The sequence below is a fragment of the Carlito syrichta genome, unplaced genomic scaffold, assembly GCF_000164805.1.
Source record: "Carlito syrichta isolate Samal-C Ts95f unplaced genomic scaffold, Tarsius_syrichta-2.0.1 Scaffold308847, whole genome shotgun sequence".
Lineage (NCBI taxonomy): Eukaryota > Metazoa > Chordata > Mammalia > Primates > Tarsiidae > Carlito > Carlito syrichta.
Window position 1 is genome coordinate 866,649 of NW_007252943.1, and position 21,170 is coordinate 887,818.

General features: G+C 42.8%; 1 protein-coding gene across 1 annotated transcript in view; it reads left to right on the top strand.

Annotated features, from left to right (window-relative positions):
- CMTR1 (cap methyltransferase 1) overlaps window positions 1–21,170 on the top strand; it is a 60,920-nt gene that overhangs the window by 7,385 nt on the left and 32,365 nt on the right. Inside the window, exons 3-8 of the mRNA XM_008066147.2 lie at window positions 6,699–6,850; window positions 8,997–9,155; window positions 12,660–12,752; window positions 14,748–14,819; window positions 16,308–16,402; window positions 16,517–16,589. Of these exons, the coding sequence (XP_008064338.1) occupies window positions 6,699–6,850; window positions 8,997–9,155; window positions 12,660–12,752; window positions 14,748–14,819; window positions 16,308–16,402; window positions 16,517–16,589 (644 nt within the window). The remainder of the gene's footprint in view (window positions 1–6,698; window positions 6,851–8,996; window positions 9,156–12,659; window positions 12,753–14,747; window positions 14,820–16,307; window positions 16,403–16,516; window positions 16,590–21,170) is intronic.

The window sequence follows — 21,170 nt, forward strand, 5'->3', positions numbered from 1 at the left end:
GGTCTCGCCAAGTTTCCCAGGCAGGTCTCGAACCCGCAGGCTCAGGCAATTCACTCACCTTAGCCTCCCAAAGTGTGGGATTACAGGCTGAGCCACCGAGCCCGGCTGAGTATTTTTTTTTTAATTGGAAAATATAGTTTATTTAGAAAATAAATTAGAGAGAGAGAGAAAGAGGAGGTTCACCTCCCCAAGGTAGGGACTGGGGCCAAAGCTTGGAAACATGGTGGCCATAGCTCAAAGAGCCATATGGATACACCAGAGTTTAACTAAGCAGTGACCCTTTTGAGTATTTTAAAAGGAATTTGAAGTCATCTTCAAGTGTAAATAAACTCTTGGAAATTTGCTGTCAAATAGCCTTTTGAAGTAAGGAGAGACAGGTAAGGCCATTTTGTTCTTTTTGGTTGTTTCTCACAGGGAAACTGTGATCTAGACCCCAAGAAAATTTCCTTCTCTCTGTAACTGTACATTTAGTTACTTTGGAAGTTATTGGCCTCCTTTGCCAGCACCACATTAAAAAGCACATTGCCTTCCACCAGGTTTCTTTCCTAAATAGACTATTTGCTCTGAAACACCATTGCTTTCCTGTCAACTGAGATTCATAGCCTTAATCAAAAGCTTCCTTTATTGGTATCTATTTAAATTGCTCTAACGAGTTACCATTTGTCTGGCATAGAGGAGAAATAGAGTCTTTAAGCAGGAATGAGTATATTCCACAGCAGTTAGGCAGGATATGATGCTTACTAAAATTCATACTTTATTCTTCTTCTATATCCGTGTGCTGCTCACCTTGGCCTTTAATGGTTGGAGCTGCCCTTCCTTGTATGTTATCATTATCTCAAAAAAAAAATAGCATATATATATTCTTTGAGGAAAAAAAATTGTTTAAGAGATGGGGTCTCACTATGTTATCCAGGCTGGCCTTGAACTCCTGGGCTTAGATAATACTCCCATCTCAACTTCCCATCTAGACCCAGGTAGCTGGGACTACAGACATGCTATGGTGTCCCGCTTGTGACTGTCATTTTTAATCCTGTGCTCTGTTGCCACATGAAAAATTTTGCTGGGTGCAGTGGCTCACACCTATAATCTAAGCACTGTGGCAGGCAGAGGCGGGAGGATTTCCTGAGTCCAGGGGTTCAAGACCAGCCTAGGCAACTTGTCAAGACCCCGTCTCTACACTAAATCAGAAAATTAGCTGGGCTTGGTGGTGCGTGCCTGTGGTTCCAGCTACTTGGAAGGCTGAGGCAGTAGGATCACCTGAGCCCTGCAGACTGAGGCTGTGGTGGCCATGAGTGTGCCACCAGTCTGGGCGACAGAGTGAGACTCTTACTCCAAAAGAAAAGAAAAGAAAAGAAAAATTTTGCTGGCAGCTGGGAAACCTCTGGTTCCTCTGTAAAGTGAATCTTTCTTCTGTACAGTGACTTAATAGTGATTTCTGTCTGGTAGAGAAGAGGTCTTAAATGAAAACCCTAAGTAATATTTTTGGCTCTCTGGTAGGTTTTAGAAGGGGACCTTCTGGGAAAATAAATGGGAATGCCACCTAGCTTTGGCAAGTTCTTAATGAAACTACTGATTTTAGTAGACTGACCTTATTACTCCTGTTAATTTATGTCCTCATTACAAAATTGTCTGCTCAATGTTTGCTAAATTGTTATCAGTCTTGAGAAGCTAAGCCTCCTCTTTAATTCCTGCTGCAGCCATGACAACTGTCTCCTTTTCATCTGAAAAGAGTGGCCCCAAAGGTCCAGGGATAAGAATAAGTAGTGGCTGTGGCAGTCTGTGGACATTAGGAGTTATCTAGGGACCTTTGTCTCAAATTATATCAAACTAAGAATTGGCTTCATAAACCACATGAAAAAAGAGAAATAAGACTTATTTGAGTACACTTCTTGGTCTCACAAGGAATTGCCTGGCAGGGTGACATTTTAGCTCTCATCAATCTCATTTTTGGAACCCTGAAAGGAGAGTGTACAGTAGGTGACACTTTGGGAGAAGAAATGGAGTGGAAAGAACTTTGTGCCAAAGTTTGGTGCTGGAGACACCACTGGTTTGCCTAGTGAGCCTTCCACCCAAATTTGGTTCTCACTGTCATTTTTGCGCAAAGATGTTATGAAGATTAAAGGAAACAAAAAAATCTCTCTCTGATATCCAATGATGGCTGGAGCCCTGGATGACCAGGAATGGTATTTTTGCTATTCCAGTGCTCATTGTCGGGTCCTCACGCAATTCTAACATCCTGGCAGCTCCCTAGAGCTGGAGCAAGGGCACGCTCTCCTTTGAGAGAGATATCAGGTTTTAAAACTTTTTTGTAGCTATAATTATAAATGTCCAGATAGCTGGTAAAAGACATAACAACTGATGTAACCCAAAAGAAACTTCAGGGTTGTGTCTAGGGAGCTGCCCATGTTCCAGGTACCACCTCTTTCTGTACAAAGCAGTGCAGGTTGAAGGCATGGAAGCAACTAAGTGAAGAGAATCTGCATCTTTGGAGGTGCAGTTCTTTAGCATGTGGGCACTCTGTTGCAGAGTGCATCTCTCTTCTCTGCATGGGAAATGAGGGCCCAGGGATAGTGCTGAGCCATGCAGGAGGCCTTTTCCCTCCAATCTGCTGCTTCCCAAAGATTTCTTTAGAAGGGAACCAACATTTTCCTAAGGCTTGGAATAGTAATCTCTTTATAGCTTTATTTTTTTACCCTAATTTTCAAACTCATATATACTTGTTTCTCACAAATGCAGAAAATGGAGGAAAGTGCAAAACAAAATAAATATAACCTCATCTTTCAGTTTCCATGGTTACTCATTGTTAATGTTCTGGGTCTTTCCTTCCGAGTGGCACTCTCTGATGTGTGTCACATTGGTTCATGTAAGCAAGTCAACTCCTTATTAAGAGAGTTGGACAGCCACCATAGGGGAAGGGGCAGATTTTGTGCCCCTCATACAGGTACATTCTCCTTACTTAACTGGTTAGAAGCTAGAATTTTGATTTTAAGTTTATTCTGATTCTTTACACATGTTCTCCTCTCTTTTCTTTCTTTTATAAAATGTTATATCCTTAAAAATGCATATCTATCCTATTAGATAAATTAGATGGTAGATTTTTGAGCTCTCTGAGGGTTGTCACTTTTGTATAGTGGACAACCTGGACTTTTTATAGAACAGTTCCTGAACCAAAACAGTAGTCTGATCTATTAAACGGCATTAGCATTCTGAATTCTGACATATCATATTTCTACCTAATGGAGGTGGAGTGGTTAGTGTAAGCTAAACCATAGCCCAAGAGGGGCTCAGTTTTCTATTAAGATAAATATTCCATCCTCATCTTTAAACTTTTGAGGCCTGAATATCTTGCACTACTTGTAAGAGGTGTTATAAGAAGAAGTATCTTTTTTGTTGTTGTTGGAGTCTCGCTATGTCACCCAGGCTGGAGTGCAGTGGCATACTCATGACCACTGCCGCCTTGACGTGCTGGGCTCAGGCGATCCTTCTGCCTCAGCCTTTCAAGTAGCTGGAACTGCAGGTACTCACCACTGTCCCTGGCTAATTTTTTGATTTATTGTAGATACAAGGTCTCGCCAAGTTGCCCATACTGGCCTCGAACCCCTGGACTCGGGCAATTCTCTTGCCTCTGCCTCCCAAAGTGTTGAGATTATAGGCGTGAGCCACCACGCCCAGCAGCAGGAAATATCTTAAGGAACCATATACTCATTAAGTCCTCAGGAAGGTGACACCTGGCTGACAGATTTTTAAATTTACTGTAGTTTGCATTTAATTCATTTCATTAAGTGGAAGGCTTCAGTCTAGGCATTGATGATACAAAGTTGACTATGACACAGTTCCTGGTCTCTAGGAGTGATCTCATCCAGCAGGGGCTGCATGTGGCAAACAATAACTGGCCCTGAGGCAGTATGATTAGTACTATGCTGAAGGTGTGAGTACTGGAGCACAGTGGAGGGAAGACTAAGTTAGGTTTGAGGTGCTGGGGAAGACTTTGTTGTTCTCAAATGTCGACCCTTAGCAAGTTTGTGTGCTAGTGGGGAAGTGAATGGATCAGTGCAGACAGGCTTTGGAATTATGATGTAATCTTCAAGTTATAAATGCCTGAATAGTGACCATCTCAGGCCTATAAAGAATTGTTTTACATGGCTTCCCTCTGTGCCTTTCCTCAACACATCCCACAAGCTGCCAAGCTTTGAATCAGCTTCTTTTCTCAGTGATTTCCCTTCTTCCTCAAAGGAATCGTGCCACATTGTCAAGTCTGATTTTTATATTTATTTTAAATTTTACTTATTTATTTTTGAGTTGGAGTCTCACTCCGTCGCCCAGACTGGAGCGCAGTGGCACGCTCATGGCCACTGCAGCTTTGACCTCCTGCGCACTGGCGATCCTTCCGCTCAACCTTCCAAGTAGCCAGAACTACAGGCACGTGCTACCATGCCTGGCTAATTTTTGAGATGAGGTAGAGATTTTGTAGAGATGAGGTCTGGCCAAGTTGCCTGGGCTGGTCTCGAACCCGTGGGCTCAGGCAGTCTACTCGCCTTGGCCTCCCAAAGTACTGGTATTACAGACTGAGCCACTAAGTCTGGCCTATTTTAAATTTTAATAGGTATTATATTCACATGGTTCATAAGTCACATTTATTGAAAGATAGCCAGTGTAAACTCTAATATAAAAATGTAAGTCAAATTTCACTTCCACTTTCACTAGTTCCAAGTAATCATTTTGGTATTCTATCCTCATGCACCAACCTCTGCATGTGTGAATAATCACTTTTACTGGTCTTCTTGTGTATCTTAATTTCAAAAGCTTTTTATGTGATTATAAGAAATAAAAATATATACTAGTATTTTCCCTCTTTAGTACACAAGAGTTAGGATACCATGCTCATGCATATGGTCTTGTTGTTCTTTTGGCAACGTGTCTTGGTGATCTGTCTGTTTCAATACATGGAGCAGAGGTTCTCAGCCTTTCTTGGCTCTTGGTACCCTTAGTGTTATCCTAATTTTTTTTTTTTTTTTGAGTTGGAGTCTCACTCTGTTGCTCAGGCTGGAGTGCAGTGGCATACTCATGGCCTCTGCAGCCTCGACCTACTGGGCTCAGGCACTCCTTCTGCCTCAGCCTTCTGAGTAGCTAGAACTACAGGTGCATGCCACCATGCCCAGCTAATTTTTTTTTTTTTTTTTACTGTAGAGACAAGGTCTTACCAAGTTGCCTAGGCTTATCTCGAACCCCTGACCTCAGGCAGTCCTCTCATCTTGGCCTCCCAAAGTGCTAGGATTACAGGCTTGAGCCACTGCACCCGGCCTGCCCTAATTTTTTTTTACTGTGTTGATAGGCCAAAAGAAATACCCAGCTGTTTAGTTTATTAACTGTTTAGGCCAAAATTACAAGCATTTATATCCTAGCAACTAATACACATTTGAAAGAGTAGTATGCATAAATTGAAAACTTTTTTTCTCATTTTATTCTTAAATAATCACAGTTACTTATTAATGAGATATGTGCACTGACTAATTTTATTTATTTTTTGTAGAGATGAAGTCTTGTTATGTTGTCTAAGCTCATCTTTTGTTCCTGGGCTCAAATAGTCCTCTTACCTTGGCCTCCCAAAGTACTGGGATTACAGGTGTGAGCCACTGTGCCTGATTTATACCATTTTCAGCGGGAATGTACATAAATTGTTAACCACATTTTGAGATACAGTCTATTTCCACATTTGGGTGGGTTTTCCTGGGAAATTCTGTGAGTAAAATCACATTGGGTTAAAGTAGTTTCTAAGTGGATAGATTCATATGTCTCTATAAGAGAGGGAAAGACCCAGTCACAGAGAATACCCAGATCGAGGATATTTCCCACCTTGGCTAGGGGACAGGTAACCCATTACTTCTGGCTTAGGTGGGTCTTATTTGAAGTTCCTTGACAATGAGGTTGCTGGCAATGAAGATGATGGCTTAGCTCACCCAGGCTGCCAGCTCCCAATTGGAGCATTTAGCTGCCTCTCTTCTACTCTCCACTTCAGGTGGTGGTGCTGCCTGAACATCTCCCCTTCCTTGCCCTTTTCCTCCTTTTCCTTCCCTTTTTTTCCTTTCCCTTCCCCATCCTCTTCTCTCTAGTTCCTCTACCTGTTCTCTCCCTGTGAGTTGACTCTTTTCCTGGCTGTGCTGTGGACCCACCCTCTTATTTATAAGTTTGAAGGACTGTGAAAGCAAAGAGAACCAGGAGATTAAACAATCAGAAACTGTTAGTCTGATGATAGAATTGTTGAAAATGTAACCAAGTATCAATGTTTGGAAGGTGATATTCAAGTAATAACCACCACCAGCAAAACGAACAACCATATCTTCAGTAAATGTACTTAATACTTGACAATGTGTACTTTCAAGTACATTATTTTATTTAATCTTTAAACAATCTTGTGAGGTAGGTATTACCATCCCTATTTTGTAGTGGAGAAAATTGAAAGGATAGGGAGACAAAAACTTATTTTTGAACTCTCATTGTGTCAAGTCCATTAGGAAGTTTCAGTGATTTGCTCAAGATTACATAGCTAGTAAGAAGTAGAGAATAGATCTGATGAGTCATTTAATGAACTTTATGTGTGCAGTGCATGTATGGAACACTAGTTGAATAAGTGAAACTTGGACTTTAGAGGCTATTTTATGCCATAAACTCACCCAAATATTTTCCTTTTTCTTTTTCAGTATGTACCACAAGCCTAAGTGGGTCTGACAGTGAAACTGAGGGGAAACAACACAGCTCTGACTCTTTCGACGATGCATTCAAAGCAGAATCCCTTGTGGAGGGAACTTCTTCTCGCTACTCTATGTATAGTAGCGTCTCCCAGAGGCTTATGGTATGTCAGTGCTTGGCTTGGGTTTCTTTTTTTTTTTTGAGTTGGTGTCTCACTCTGTTGCCCAGACTGGTGTGCAGTGGCCGCTTCCGGTCATTGCAGCCTCGACCTGCTGGGCTCCGGCAATCCTTCCGCCTCAGCCTTCCACGTAGCTGGAACTACAGGCGTGCGCTACCACGCCCTGCTGATTTTTTGATTTATTGTAGAGATGAGGTCTCGCCAAGTTGCCCAGGCAGGTCTCGAACCCGCGGGCTCAGGCAATCCACTCACCTCAGCCTCCCAAAGCGCAGGATTACAGGCTGAGCCACCAAGCCCGGCTGGCTTGGGTTTCTAAAGCTCCATCAGCAGAGTGAGAGAAGGGCAGTTTGTATTGGTATGAAAAGAAGAAAAGTTGGGGCATGAGTTTTTCCTCTGCTTCTCAGCTACTCTAATTTAGTAGAGAGAATGTGGCCCTCTACTTGATATCCATCACATTTGAATCAACTATGAGAAGTGACTGCTTAGGCCTGTATCTCCTGTTCTGTCCAGTACAGGATCAACTTTGGGTATTCCTAGTAATGAATTCTTACTGTAAGCACATGTGAATATACTTCCCTAACATGGATATGTGTCAGTGGATAAAGAGACTTCACGCTGTAAGTTTTTACTGTAGTGAGTGATCTCAAAAGAATTCTGTTCACTACCAGGTACCTAAAATAAAAGAAAGTATTCTATTTATTTTCTTTCCAAAAGAAGATCTGATTCTCTTTCATCCCCCAGCTTTCATCCCCCACTAATACATCATGAGAAGGAAGGCAGATTGGAAGACCCACTCGCTTTCTTGATCAAACTTTAATGTATATGTGGGCCAGGCATGGTGGCTCACACCTGTAATCCTAGTATGTTGAGAGGTCAAGGCAGGAAGTTGACTTGAGCTCAGGAGTTCGAGACTAGCTTGGGCAATATAATCAAGACTCCATCTCTACAAAAAAAAAATTAAAATTAAAAATTAGCTGCATGTGGTGGCATGTGCCTTTAGTCCTAGCTACTTGGAAGACTGAGGCGGGAAGATTGCTTGAACCCAGGAGTTTTTGAGTCTGCAGTGAACTTAGATTATGCCACTGCACTATAAGCTTGAGTGGCAGAGTGTAACCCTGACTTTCAAAGCAAAACAAAAAATCTTTACATGTAAAGGTTAGAGAAATGCAAGTTTGCCTTCTGTCTAGCTTTAGGGATATTATAATTGATTCCTCCATTTTCTGTTGGATTCATTTAAGAATGAGAACTGCTATTGCTAAAGTCATAGGTTGGGATTCTAATCTGTGAACCACAGCTTTGGGGAAGTGGAATATGGGGAGGCTTGTGATTTAGTCAGCTTCTTTGACCCGGAAGAAGTATTTATGGCTACTGTAGGAATTCCATTCAGCTCTTGAGCTGGCAGTGCCCCTTTCCAAGGGAATATAGACCCTCCAGGGGAAATTAGATCTTCTTAGGATTGGAATTCTTTTATTAGGCAGGAGTCTGTGGGGTTTGGGATTCAGGTCTCTAATTTTTAGGATATGCACCTAGGCTCAGTAACTCTAGAGTTTATTGTGAGTTTATAGACAGTTAATGATGTTTTAAAAAGTATTTTTGTGCCAGGATCTTATGGGACCTTCCATACCTCAGTTTTACATGAGGTGAATTTTCAGTTGATTTCTGAGTGGACTTCTACAGGCCGTCATTTTCCTTGGCTAGTACGGCTTTTTGACTGAATAAGGGTAAGGCACAAGATACTTCTTGAAGTGGCTCCATTTTAAATTATGTTCTCTTTATCAACTCTAAATCTTCTCACTTAATCAGACAAATTAGCTGGAAGGGTAAGTTGTACAAATGTCAAATGAGATTCATTATCTACTCTTGGTGCTTTTAATTATAGTGATGAGGTCCCTTCTCTTTTATGCAACTTCTGGTTGCCCTAGACATTTACCTCCAGAATAGACAGCTACTGGGTCCACAGTTATACTGCAGTTATTTTTTATGCTGCTTTTCTTCATTAGGCTAGAAGATAAACTTTAGATCTTACTCATCTGTATTTCTCAGGATTTAGCTTGCTGTCTGGCACATGATAGAGGCTAAATAAATATCTGTTAGACTGAATTAATTGTGCTCCGTTACTTCTCTTTTTCAGGCCAAGATGGGCTTTAGAGAAGGTGAAGGATTGGGTAAATTCAACCAGGGTCGGAAGGACATCGTTGAGGCTTCTAATCAGAAAGGTCGAAGAGGCTTGGGTCTGACACTGCGGGGTTTTGACCAGGAGCTAAACGTGGACTGGCGAGATGAGCCAGAGGTAAGTGAGTGATATGGGGAAGAGGAGATGGGAAAGCCACTTGTGTTTTTGGATACATGACTTTAAGAAACGTTATTAGCAAACTAGAAATCTTCGGAGGCAGTATGAGCAAGGTGGAACTAGTTTCTTACATGGAAAGTACTAGGGATATCCAGAGTGGAAAATAGAAGACTAGGGGAGATATGATAAGATATGAATCTCTTGTTGTTTTGTAGGACTAACACCAGTGGGTAGAAGATGCTGGTTTGACCCCATAAAGAACTTTAGTGAATAGGTACAACTCTCCACGAGCGGACTAAGGTACCTCATGAAGTAGTGTGTTCTCTCTGGTGAAAGGATTCAAGTGGGCCAAATGAGCACCCCCTCTCCCATTGTATGAGCAACAGGATTAGGTGCATTCTAAGAAGGTCCTTGCACCTCCACAGGTTTATGCCTTCCAGGTTCTAAATAGGTACTTGTTTGTGTCATATAGCTTTTCTACTGTGGTTCTAGTCTGTTTATCTACTTGGGTACCAGTTTGTTTTAACCCTGGAGACCAAAAGCAACTCTAATGATCTCTTTTCATGGCACAGATAATGTTGAGATCTTATGTTTATTCATTTATATTTCCTACCTTATTCCACAAAGGATTTGAAGTAGGTATAATAAAAACACCTAAAAATAATAATGAGCATTACCATAACAGCGTTGAAACTATAAAAGAACATAGAACACAACTGTCTAGCCTTCTACATATTTGCTGTAGTTGAGCTTCAGCTGTCCTCTAAACTCTGGAAAATTGATACTTTGTCTTCTTGATGTTTTGGTTTAGGAAAGAACTCCCATAACCCTGTGCATGACAAAAGCCTGATAGGCTTCAGAGTAAGATTCTGATAAGCCAGGAGCTATGGGTTCTCAGGGTGGTCTTGCTGTTGCCTTGTAGTTGTGAGGAGACGAGACCAACAGAATAGCAATGCAGAACAGGGTGAATACTTGTAATTGGTTGCTAGGTATAGGCTTTAGCTTCAGAAATACCAAGGTGTTTTCTATGTCTTCATTTGTGTGAAAACAAGAGTTCCTATCCTTTCACTGGGGCAGAATTTGAACTAACTTTGCTGAACTCAAAATCTGAAATTTGCCAATAAAATTTGTTTTTAATGGAGACAGGCTATAGGAATTCCTTTTTGGAGTGATGTTGTCCCAGTCACCATGTATTGTATTTCGTTTTTTCTCTTATAAAAGTTGCTCCATAAGTAAGATTTTGTAAGTAAGAGTTTAGTTCACCTATCCGTTGGTAGCCACTTCTTTATCACAGATGAATCTGGGTGACTGGAGGTTTATTCATTCCTGGTGTTGCTGCAGGGAAATTGCTGAGTAACTGCTGCAGCCCAGGAATGTAGAGCATAAGGTTTGATCTTCTGGACAAAGTCTACTCTGTAGGTAATCTTAATATTCTGACCTCCATGAGGAGATTGAGATGGCCTTTTATCTCCAAAGGAGCATCTCAAGTGTATGTAAGCTTTTTTTCGAGTTTGTAATTTACAACCATTTATGCTTAAAGATGATGATTTGACCAGGAGGAGAAGCCATGATTTACTGCCAGATTTATGGACAAAAGGCTTCAGTAATTTTTCTTTTCAGCTTTTTCTCTGTTGATAGTGGTTGGCTTGCCCTCAAGACCTTGCATTGTGATATCATTTTATGCCTTTCAGAGTATGTGATATTACCTTTAATCACATTGCTTCAATTTGCAATGGTGAATCTCTTCTCCACACTTGCTAGGGTGGCAATATATGAAGCTGCCATGCAGGTTAACCACCTGTTTAGGTTTTATAATCCATATTTCTCTAGCCTAGCGGTACTTAACCCTGTCTGCACAATTAAATCATCTGGGGACTTTTTTTGATTTTTTGGGTTTTTTTGAGTTGGAGTCTCACTCTGTCACCCAGACAGGAGTGCAGTGGCTGCTCCTGGCCACCGCAGCCTCGACCTGCTGGGCTCCGGAGATCCTTCCACCTCAGCCTTCCAAGTAGCTGGAACTACAGGCACGCGCTACCATGCCTGGCTAGTTTTTTATTTATTGTAGAGATGAGGTCTCACCAAGTTGCCCAGGTGGGTCTCAAACCCACGGGTTCAGGCAATCCACTTACCTCGGCCTCCCAAAGCACTGGAATTACAGGCTGAGCCACCGAGCCCGGCCCATCTGGGGACTTTTAAAAACTTACTTTTGCCTAGTCTTCACTTCAGATCAACAGAATCATGTACTCTGGTTGTGGGGCCTAGGCATCAGAACTTTTTTTTTTCTTTAATTGAAGTCTCACTCTGCCACCCAGGCTGGAGGACAGTGGCATGCTCACGGCCACTGCAGTCTTGACCTGCTGGGCTCAGGTGATTCAAGTAGCTGGAACTACAGGTACTCGCCACCACACCAGGCTAATTTTTTGTTTTATTGTAGAAATGAGGTCTCGCCAAGTTGCCCAGACTGTTCTTAAACCCTGTGGGCTCAGGCAGTCCTCTCACCTCGTCCTCCCAAAGTGCTGGGATTATAGGGACAAGCCACCACGCCTGGCTGGCATCAGTACTTTTAAAAAGCACTGCAGGTGACTCTAATGTACAGTAAGGATGAGAACCACTTTTTTGGTCTGATAGGGAAAGTAATTGAAAAATTCAGAGGAAGCAGCCATTAGGGATGCCAGTTTTGCTCTGTCTCAGAATGAATCTTATTTACCAGTTTCTGGGTGATTTTGTGAATAACACTTTGAAAGGCATAAAGAGATGAGACTCATTGCTGTTAAGTCCTCCTGATGTAATTATTTTGCCTTAGACTTACATTGTATGTGATAGCTGTCTGTTTCCTTCTCTGTGTCCCCACTGTTCTGACTGTAAACCCTGGGTTAAGGAGTATGTCTTATTTAACTGTGCATTCTGAGAGCTTAACACTAGTAGGTATTCATCAAATAATATTGGAATAAATGAAAAAAACCTTAAAAGTTGGGAAGTTTCTCCAAACCAGAATTGGAGCTATTCTTTTTTTTTTTTTTTTTTTTGAGTTGGAGTCTTGCTCTGTCACCCAGACTGGAGTGCAGTTGCTGCTCCCAGGCCACTGCAGCCTCTATCTGCTGGGCTCTGGCGATCCTTCCACCTCAGCCTTCCAAGTAGCTGGAACTACAGGCATACACCACTATGCCCTGCTAATTTTTTTGATTTATTGTAGAGATGAGGGCTCACCAAGTTGCCAGGTGGGTCTCGAACCCACGATCTCAGGCAATCCACTCATCTCGGCCTCCCAAAGCACTGGGATTACAGGCTGAGCCACCGAGCCCGGCCTGGAGGTATTCTTTAGAAGTTAAGCTTTAGAATTGTGGCTCTCACTTCTCATGTCTGACCACTACTTTTGACCCCAGTAACTTGTACCCTTCTCAGTCTGTCTCAGTCCCTCTTGACTATTTTGGGGAAATCCTGTTGAGTTAACATAGTCCTGAGGGTCTGCATTACCTGACTTACTTGCCTCTCTTTTGTTTATAGCTCAGTGCCTGTGAACAGGTGTCATGGTTCCCAGAATGTACCACTGAAATTCCTGACACTCAGGAGATGAGCGATTGGATGGTTGTGGGAAAGGTAGGATTTCAGGAATGTACCCTGACTTCTTGGCAATCTCCTGACTTTTCTTTTCCTTGAAAAGTCTATGTTATGTATGTATACTTGCAGTTTAAGGAAAATGTGAATCTGTCCATTCATATTGGTAGGAATAAAACTTTGTTAAGAGAGTGTGTCATGAGCTTTATAAATTTGTCCTTGGGAGATGTGGCAGGTGGAACTATTTTTTCTCCTAATCACTTAAGCTTTAAGATGGACAAGTGTATAACCTCTCTCTTCCTCATGGGTGCCTTTTGGAGTGGCTTACTATATACTTGTGTACATTCTGGCCACTGCTAGATGAGAAGACACTGTGTCTGTCCTCAGAAAGTATGAGGGAACCTTCTGGAAAATTGTAAGAATAAAGTAGGTGGCTACCAAATCAGTGTGGTCTAGAGAGCAGTTGTCAAAGTATATGGGCCCTGAGGTATCTCTGAGATCCTTTCAGGGGGTCCACAGAGTCAAAGCTATTTTCTTTTTTGCAGTTTAAAACAGCATCCATTTATTATTCTGTAGATCAGACATTTAGGCAGGCTTGACTGGATTCTCTGTTGAGGGTCTCAGGTCTCACAAAGCCAAACTCAAGGAGGTGTCTGAGCTGGGCTCTTATCTGAAGATTCTGGGGAAGGATCCACTTCCAAGGTCATTTAGGTTGTTGGCAGAATTCAGTTCCTGGCATAACCAATGATGAGGCTCCCAAACACAGTCCCAATCCCAGCCCCAGAGCCAGTCACCCCAACTGTGGCAGCCCCAGCCCCAATGAACTTGACTGCTGTGTCGATGTCCCTTGAAACAGCGCTGGTTTGAAAGCTGCAGCTAGGGGCAATAAGGTAAGGGATCGAGACTGCCAAGCTGCTGAGGCTCTCATCTGGCAGTGTCTCTGGTTGTTTCAGCACTGCTGCTGTCAGTGGTCGGCTTAGCAGCTGAGAGGTACTCGTGACCAAGGAGGGGTAATGACGAACTTGGAGCAGGCGTGCATCTTCAGGGGGTGAGGGGCTGTGCAGGAGAGCTGCTCCCAGCACGGAGAAGACAGACAGGGGCGGGGGTGGGAATAGTGAAAGGAAGGCTCCAAAGCTATTTTCTTAATGATATTGAAAAGTAATTTTCCCTTTTCACTTTCATTCTCTCACAAGCATTCAGTGGAGTTTTCCAGAAGCTATGATATGTGATATTACAACTGATTAAATAAAAAAGCAGAGGGGAATCTAGCCTCCTATTAAGCCAGGTATTGAAGAAATTTGCAAAAATGGAAAACAGTACTACTGTCCTCATTAAATTTTTTAAAATGCTTTTTTTCACGAAAAATATTTATGTTGACATTGTTCTTTTAAACTGAATTAAGGAATATTTAAGAATATTCTCAGGTTTAATATTTAATAATAGAGTTATTAGAATTCTAGATAATAGAATCTACCTATAACCTGTACCACTTAAACAAAAACTCTTTGAGATCCATGATAATTTTCAAGAATGTAAAACCTTACCACAAAGTTTGAGGATCATTAGTTTAGGGTAACTTCACTCACACAGGGGGTTGGGCTTGACATCCCTATGCGATCCCTTTGAGTCCTTGTTTTCTGTTATGCTACCAGGTCAGTGCCTGGTATCATGCATTTATACTCATCACAGAGTGAGAGGTTTCCTGGTGGACGGACAGACTTATGACATTTGAGGCACTCCCTGTCCTTCCGTCTCCATGTTCCTTCCTGTTTGCTTTTTCCAACCTCAGCATTCTTGAGTCTTGTGTCCATATGGTGTTCTACTCACAGCTCCCAGAGGGCTGCTTTATCTTACAACCATCTGGAGTATAGCCAGAAGCATTTAGGATTTTTTCTTTTCTACCCTTCAGGGGTTGATGTTTCTTGGCAGAGAATCAAGCCCCTTCTTGATCTACTCACTCGGAACCCCAATTTATCCATACATTTCCCTAAATGCTGTCACACATGGTCATTATTTATTTTTTTCTTCTCCCTGTAGAGAAAGATGATTATTGAAGATGAAACAGAGTTTTGTGGGGAAGAGCTGCTTCATAGTATGTTGCAGTGCAAGGTAAGGCCTTGTGGTTACAGCCAGACTTGAAAACCTTGCATGAGGTGATTGCTGGGCTTTCATATTTCTCCTTTTGTGTTGGTTGTGGGAGGGCTGAAGTTACGACTTTTTCTGGAGATCAGATGTATAACTTGATTCGTATCTCCAAGTTGTCCTTTCTCCTGATTACTGTCCTGCCTGATAGTGTTGTGTTGTCCCTGTGGTCAGCAGCCCAGAAAGAATCCCCCTAAGTTCAGTGGGTCTGTTTATTGTAATCCTGAGGGGGCCTGGTGTAGCAAAAGTTTTGGAACCATACTTTAGCATCAGATAGACCTGGACTCAAGTCCAACTTTTACAACTCTTTTGCTGTGTGATCTTGGACCAGTTGATTTAACTTTTCTGGGTTTGAGTTTCCTCATCTATAAAATAGGAAGGAAACACTCACTTCTTATGGTTGTTGTGAGAATCAAATAAAAGAGTGGACGTGAAGCACCTGAGTGAATGTTATGCTCCCCTTCACATCTTTGGCCTGCCTGGGGGTCAGGAAACAATTGCCTCAGGGCAGATGAACCAGGGAAACTGAGGAGGAAATGGATTGGAAAAGAAGGAAGGCCTCAGTCCAGCCTCACAGGTGTTGTTTTTTGGCAGGCATAGGGTAGGGAATGTCCATAAGGTGCCTGGAACTCAGGTGATGTGAGAGTTTCTTTTTCCAGAGGGGAAACTAGTGAGGAGAGTTTGAGGGATGAAGGAATCTCTACTGTGTGGTAGGTGCTCTCAGAAAGCACTGGTCTTGGTTTGTTTCCCCCTCTAAGTGAGCCCCAGTCAAGTAAGCCTTAATAGCGGAACTTTAATCCCTTGGAAAGTTGCTGCTGCTGTGGGGTAGAGAAGTAAATTTGCTATAAGGATTAGCAGTGCTCAGAGGTGGCTCTGTGTGTAGCAACAGGTGCTATTCCTTAACCACTTGCCACATGGATAGCTGCTTACATCTGTTGTTTGTACTGTTTTACAGGTGAGTGTAGTTAAGTGTCAGAGTGATTGAGCAGTCTGTCTGGACCATGCATCTAGTCATTAAAGATCTGAAATGTGGCAGGAGCCTAGTTCCTCAGAGGGTTGTGAGTCAGGCACCACAAGCTCTTAAGACCCAGTCCTAGCCAGCCACGGTGGCTCACGCCTGTTATCCCAGCACTTTGAGAGGTGGAGGCAAGAGGATTCCCTGAGCCTAGGGGTTCGAGACCAGCCTGGGCAACGTGGTGAGACCTCGTCTCTATAATAAATCAAAAAATTAGCTGAGTGTGATGGTACAGGCTTGTAGTCCCAGCTACTTGGAAGGCTGAGGCAGAAAGATTGCCTGAGCTCAGCAAGTCTAGGTTGTGGTGGCCGTGAGTGTGCCATTGCACTCCAGCCTGGGTGACAGAGTGAGACTCCTACCCCCCAAAAAAGATCCTCTTCCATCTATAATGGGTTGGATGAAATGACACTCATCTGGAGTTTCTGATTCTCTCTGGGCAGAGTGTGTTTGATGTCCTGGATGGGGAGGAGATGCGGCGAGCTCGGACTCGGGCCAATCCCTTTGAGATGATCCGAGGAGTCTTCTTCCTGAACAGGTTTGCTGACACTCCCTCTCCTCCTCTGACATGCGCTGCTCCACCTTTTCATTTGAGCCTAGCTTTTCATATACCTGGCAGTGAGTTGCATTTTTCTATCTTGCTTTGTTGCAGGGCAGCAATGAAGATGGCAAACATGGATTTTGTGTTTGATCGCATGTTCACAAATCCTCGAGACTCTTATGGGGTGAGAACAAGATTCTGTTTCTGAATTCATGGTGCTAAGTGGGCTTAAACTTCAGTGCCTTTTCAGTTGCCATTTGTTCAATGCTAGGAGAGTATTCCTGCTCATGTGACAGAGATATTTTGCTTTGAGCTCCTCAGATAGTGTCCACAGTGCTCCTGTGGTCTCAGGAGTGCCCTAATAAGCAGTTATCTCCAAGGCTTCAGTCCCAGAGTCCCAGCCCCCAACTCCTGTTGCTCTCTCAAAGTGCAGCAGTGGAGAAGGGACATTACTGGGCAAAATCAGCAGCTGTGACATCTATAGGCCTAGGGAATAGGGAGGTGAGGCCTGAATTAGGGCTTGGGCCACTCTCTTGTATTTATAAAACATCTTTTCAGCCCCCGCTTGGTGCCAGGCACTGGATATATCACTTTGAATGAGATTTATGTGACCCCTGTTCCCCTGGTGTTTACATCTGGGCATTCTAGTGGATTCGAGAACTGATGAGGGTGCAGGGCTGGGATGTTTATACAGCCTCTCTGGCTCATTGCAGTTTGGAGGCCACTTGCCTCCAGAGAGGTTTAGCCGTCTTCCTCCCTACCATGGATGAGGTGGTGTGGAAAGGTGAATACAGTCCTTGCAGCAATCCTCTTCTTTTCCAAATAGAAAGCTGTGACATCACCTGATTTGGGTGCTGTTTCTGGTATGAGAGCGGAGTACCCTGGGATATGTGGTTTGAGTGTTGAATGAAATGTGGGCATTTCAGTGGGCATTTTCACTGGTCTATTTAAAAGCAGTATTGAGTCTGAAAATCTAGTCTGTGTTTGGAGTGTGGTGGGGAAGGACACAGCACTTACGAAGCAGGAAGCATCACTTGTATTCATGTATTCTTTGGGCCTCAGCTGTCTCATTCTGAAATAAGCCCTACTAACCTGCCAGAGGGCCAGGGTAGAACCAAAAGGCTCTTAAGATCTGTTCTGGCTCTGAGAGATGTGATTTCAAACTGAGCCACTTTGCTTCTCTGCTTCTTTGAACAAGCTTTGTGTAGGATCGTAATTATGAGACTTTGGCCCTTCTCAAGAAGTAGAAGAGCAAAATGATTTTCTATTCTGCTGCATCTCATTTCTCTGAACATAGAACCCTCCATAGTGATAGAGGAAAAAAAAGGAGATTTCATTCTAGAATTCCCTTCAGGGTTTCAAAGCATTTTTACCCAGTCCTAGAGAGTTCATTTTCTTTGACAATGACAGGGCCAGGAGCCAGCTATCCCCAAGCCTCTTTCTGCTTCACTTATCCTCATTCTACTAGACCCCCTGATTATCCACTGGCTAAGAAACTTATTTTCCAAGTTTTGTAATGTTTTAGCTCCACCAACCTAACTGTTTCCCTCCATGCTGGCAAAACTGACATGTAGACCCTCCAGCCTTTACTCATTTCTCTCTCCCAGGTCTTCTTCCCTATGTTCCAGTACTAGCAGATAGCACAAAAGAGCTCATGGAATTAGCATCTTGAGAAAATTAGATTGATATAATGTTGACTTAATTTTTCTGAGCTCTAGATGATTTCCTTTACATTCCTGCCTGGCAGAGGATCTCTGTCAAGCTGATGGGAAGTCACAGCGTCTTTTGGCTTTTGAATGCAAATACCTCCAGCAGCTGGTATCTGGTTGTTATCTTCAGCTGAAAATGAAGTAGGCACCAGGGTTGTACCATTCAGGTTGAGGGTGGAGATGTTAGTTACATAGGAAAAGGCAGCCGTATTTGTAACGCTTCAGGCAGTTTCTTGACCTGAATTGATTGTTAGTAGCCATGGAGAATTGCCCTTTCAGAATGTTTTTCTATACTCCACTATAAAAAGTGATTTCTCTGGAGCCCCTAGTGTTTTCTTTTCTCTTTTTTCATCTCCCTTTCCCCTGAGGACCAGAGTGATCAGCTAAAGCAGGTAGACTTGGAATGGTTTTCAGGTGAGTAGAGACACTAGGGCAGTCCCCAGCAGAGGAGGGAGTGACTGTAGCCCCAGGGCACTGCTGCGGCTGAAGGCCCAGGTTTTCTAGGGTCTTAGTGGTCTTGGATCAGGCAAATTATAGATCAGGAGCAGGAGAACTTGAAGCTGGAAGGGTTGGGAGATAGTAACAGGGACAGTGAAGAGGGTAAACTCTGAAGTTTTTAAATAGGTCTCTGGTGCTGCAGGTTGTGGTGAAAGGAGAAGAGGGACTAGGGGAGGAAAATAAAGAATTGTAAACAAGAATTGGAAGAGACAAGGGAAAGGGGAAATTTAGATCCTGAATATATGGAATCATATTATAAATTGTTACATTATGTGAAGATTTGTGTGTCTGGGGATGTTGTTGAAGTAAGAAAACATTGTAAAACATTGCAGAAAAAAAGTGAGTGTAGATCTTTAAATTTCAGTCCTATCTTAGAGGAAATTAGACATCATTTACAGTGTCCACTGAATGTGAAGTACTGTTGTAGTCAGCATTGAAAAGAGAAAAAGATGGAAAAGGATACATTTTTACTCTGAAGAAGTCCATCTAGTTGAATATAATATCACATCTGCTTAATATTTTACAGTTTAGAAATATCTTTGACATAAGATACTTTATTTAATACTATAACAGCCTTGAGAAATACCTACATTAGTCCCGCTTGACAGTTGAGTCATTAAGCTCAAGCTTAGTAACTTCAGTTGTGTGCTTGTCCAAGATTCCACAGCTGTGAGTGGCAGAACTTAGCACCCCAGCTGTCCTTCCTGTGCAAGGACCTCCTGGCCATAGCTTGTGAGGGCCACACTTCTTGAAATTACAGCATGAGACCATATTTCTGCTCTGTTCGGAGGTGAGATGCTCTCACTGATCATTCTCCATTCTTCCAGACTCCTTTGGACTAGTGGTTCTCCCAGAGAGGCTGGAGTCTGGGACCAAGGCATGGCCAGTGGTGAGGGATAATGTTTTCCCTCTTTGCAGTGTGTGCAGGGCTTAGACTCATGACCCCTGCCTCATCACCACTGTGCAGACTTGAAGGTGCTATATAATGTTCTAATTCCATTAGGTCTTTTTTGTGTGTGCAAATGAATATAATTAAAAAATATGAATAGTTGATGGATCAGGAACAAAGAATGCTGGAGTGGAGTAGTGGGGCAGAGGGGAAAGATCTAATAAGTCTCACCATACCTGAGGTGGGCTTGTCACAAGATGATTAAGTTTTCTTTTTTAGCTGAAGTCACTTTCTCCAGTAACTTTTCATGGTTTTGATAAAGCTAGGTAACTATCATCAGAGGCAAGACCCTTGAAACCTAGAAGTGACTAGGTTGTGAACATTAGTATGCCTACTTCTTTTACATAACTATTTCTGCTAAAGCTTTCTGATCTTTATCTAGCAGTTGCAGAACTCTGGACAAACCTGTAGAGAGGGAGACTGATGTCCCTCAGTCCCTTCCTGCTTGAATGTCTTTTACAGTCCCAGGCCAGCCATAGACCTTTGCAGTCACTTGTAGAGCTCAACCTTTTGTTGTCACCAATGCAGATGGTCTTTGCTGTGGAAAGGGAGTAGAATTCACTGTCTAGGGCTCAGATGTGAGTAAGAGCATCCCTAGCATTTGCATAAAAGAGACATGTAAATATATAATATGGGCGGGCCAGTGCTGGGTTCAGCATAAATTTGAGGGTGAGATAAAGTACTTGAGGAGCCAAAAATCTAATCACATCAAAATGGAAGCAAAGATTAATTTAGTCAGTCATGAGGTGGGTGGGTGTTCTGAGTATTGCCCAGAAGCTACACACCAACATTTCCCTCCCTCTCTGCCTTGTCAGCTTCCATCTGTGCCCTGCCCCAGTCCCCTGGCTAGCACTGGGCAAAGGCAGGAGAGAAGGAAGGGAATGTCAAAAGTAGGGAGACTGAATGCAATGTGGTGTCTTGGTTTGCTTCCAGAACAGAAAAGGGACAGTAGTGAAATCTAAGTGAAGTTTGGAGTTTAGTTAATAGTAGCATGCCGGTGTTGGTTTCTTAGTTTTGACAAACATACTGTTACCAAAATGCCAGCAGTTCATTCAGGTCTTGTTGCTTGTTGCACAGAAAATTAATTGCTCAGACAACTAGCATTGCCAGGGAAGAACGCTTTTTATTTGAATGATATCCAAGGAGAAGGAGAGATTCAGTCTCAACTCCATCTCCCTGCTGAATGAAATTGGGGGTTTTTATGGGGGACAGGAGGATGTAAAGCAGCAGTTAGGGAGGGGAGAAGATAGCAATCATGACAGGTGTCTTGTTGTCTGGATACAGTGCCCTGGTGAGTTTCAGACCCTTGCCTTGAGGATCAGTCTCCAAAGGAAGGGACTCAGATAAGGCAAATGTAAGTTTCAAGTTTTCAGACCAGGAGGGTCAGTTTCTATGTTTGTTCAAAAAAACTCATAAACATCAGTTCTATGGGGAAATTGGGCTGGTTTCAATACCATGGCAATGTAAGGTGTTAAAAAAACTAGAAACTGGGTGAAGGGCACAGGGACTTTGCACTATCTTGGCAACTTTTCTGTAAATCTAAAATTATTTCAAAACAAAAAATTAATTGGCGGGGAGGGAAGAGCTCCAAGGAGGAAGGGGAGGAAGG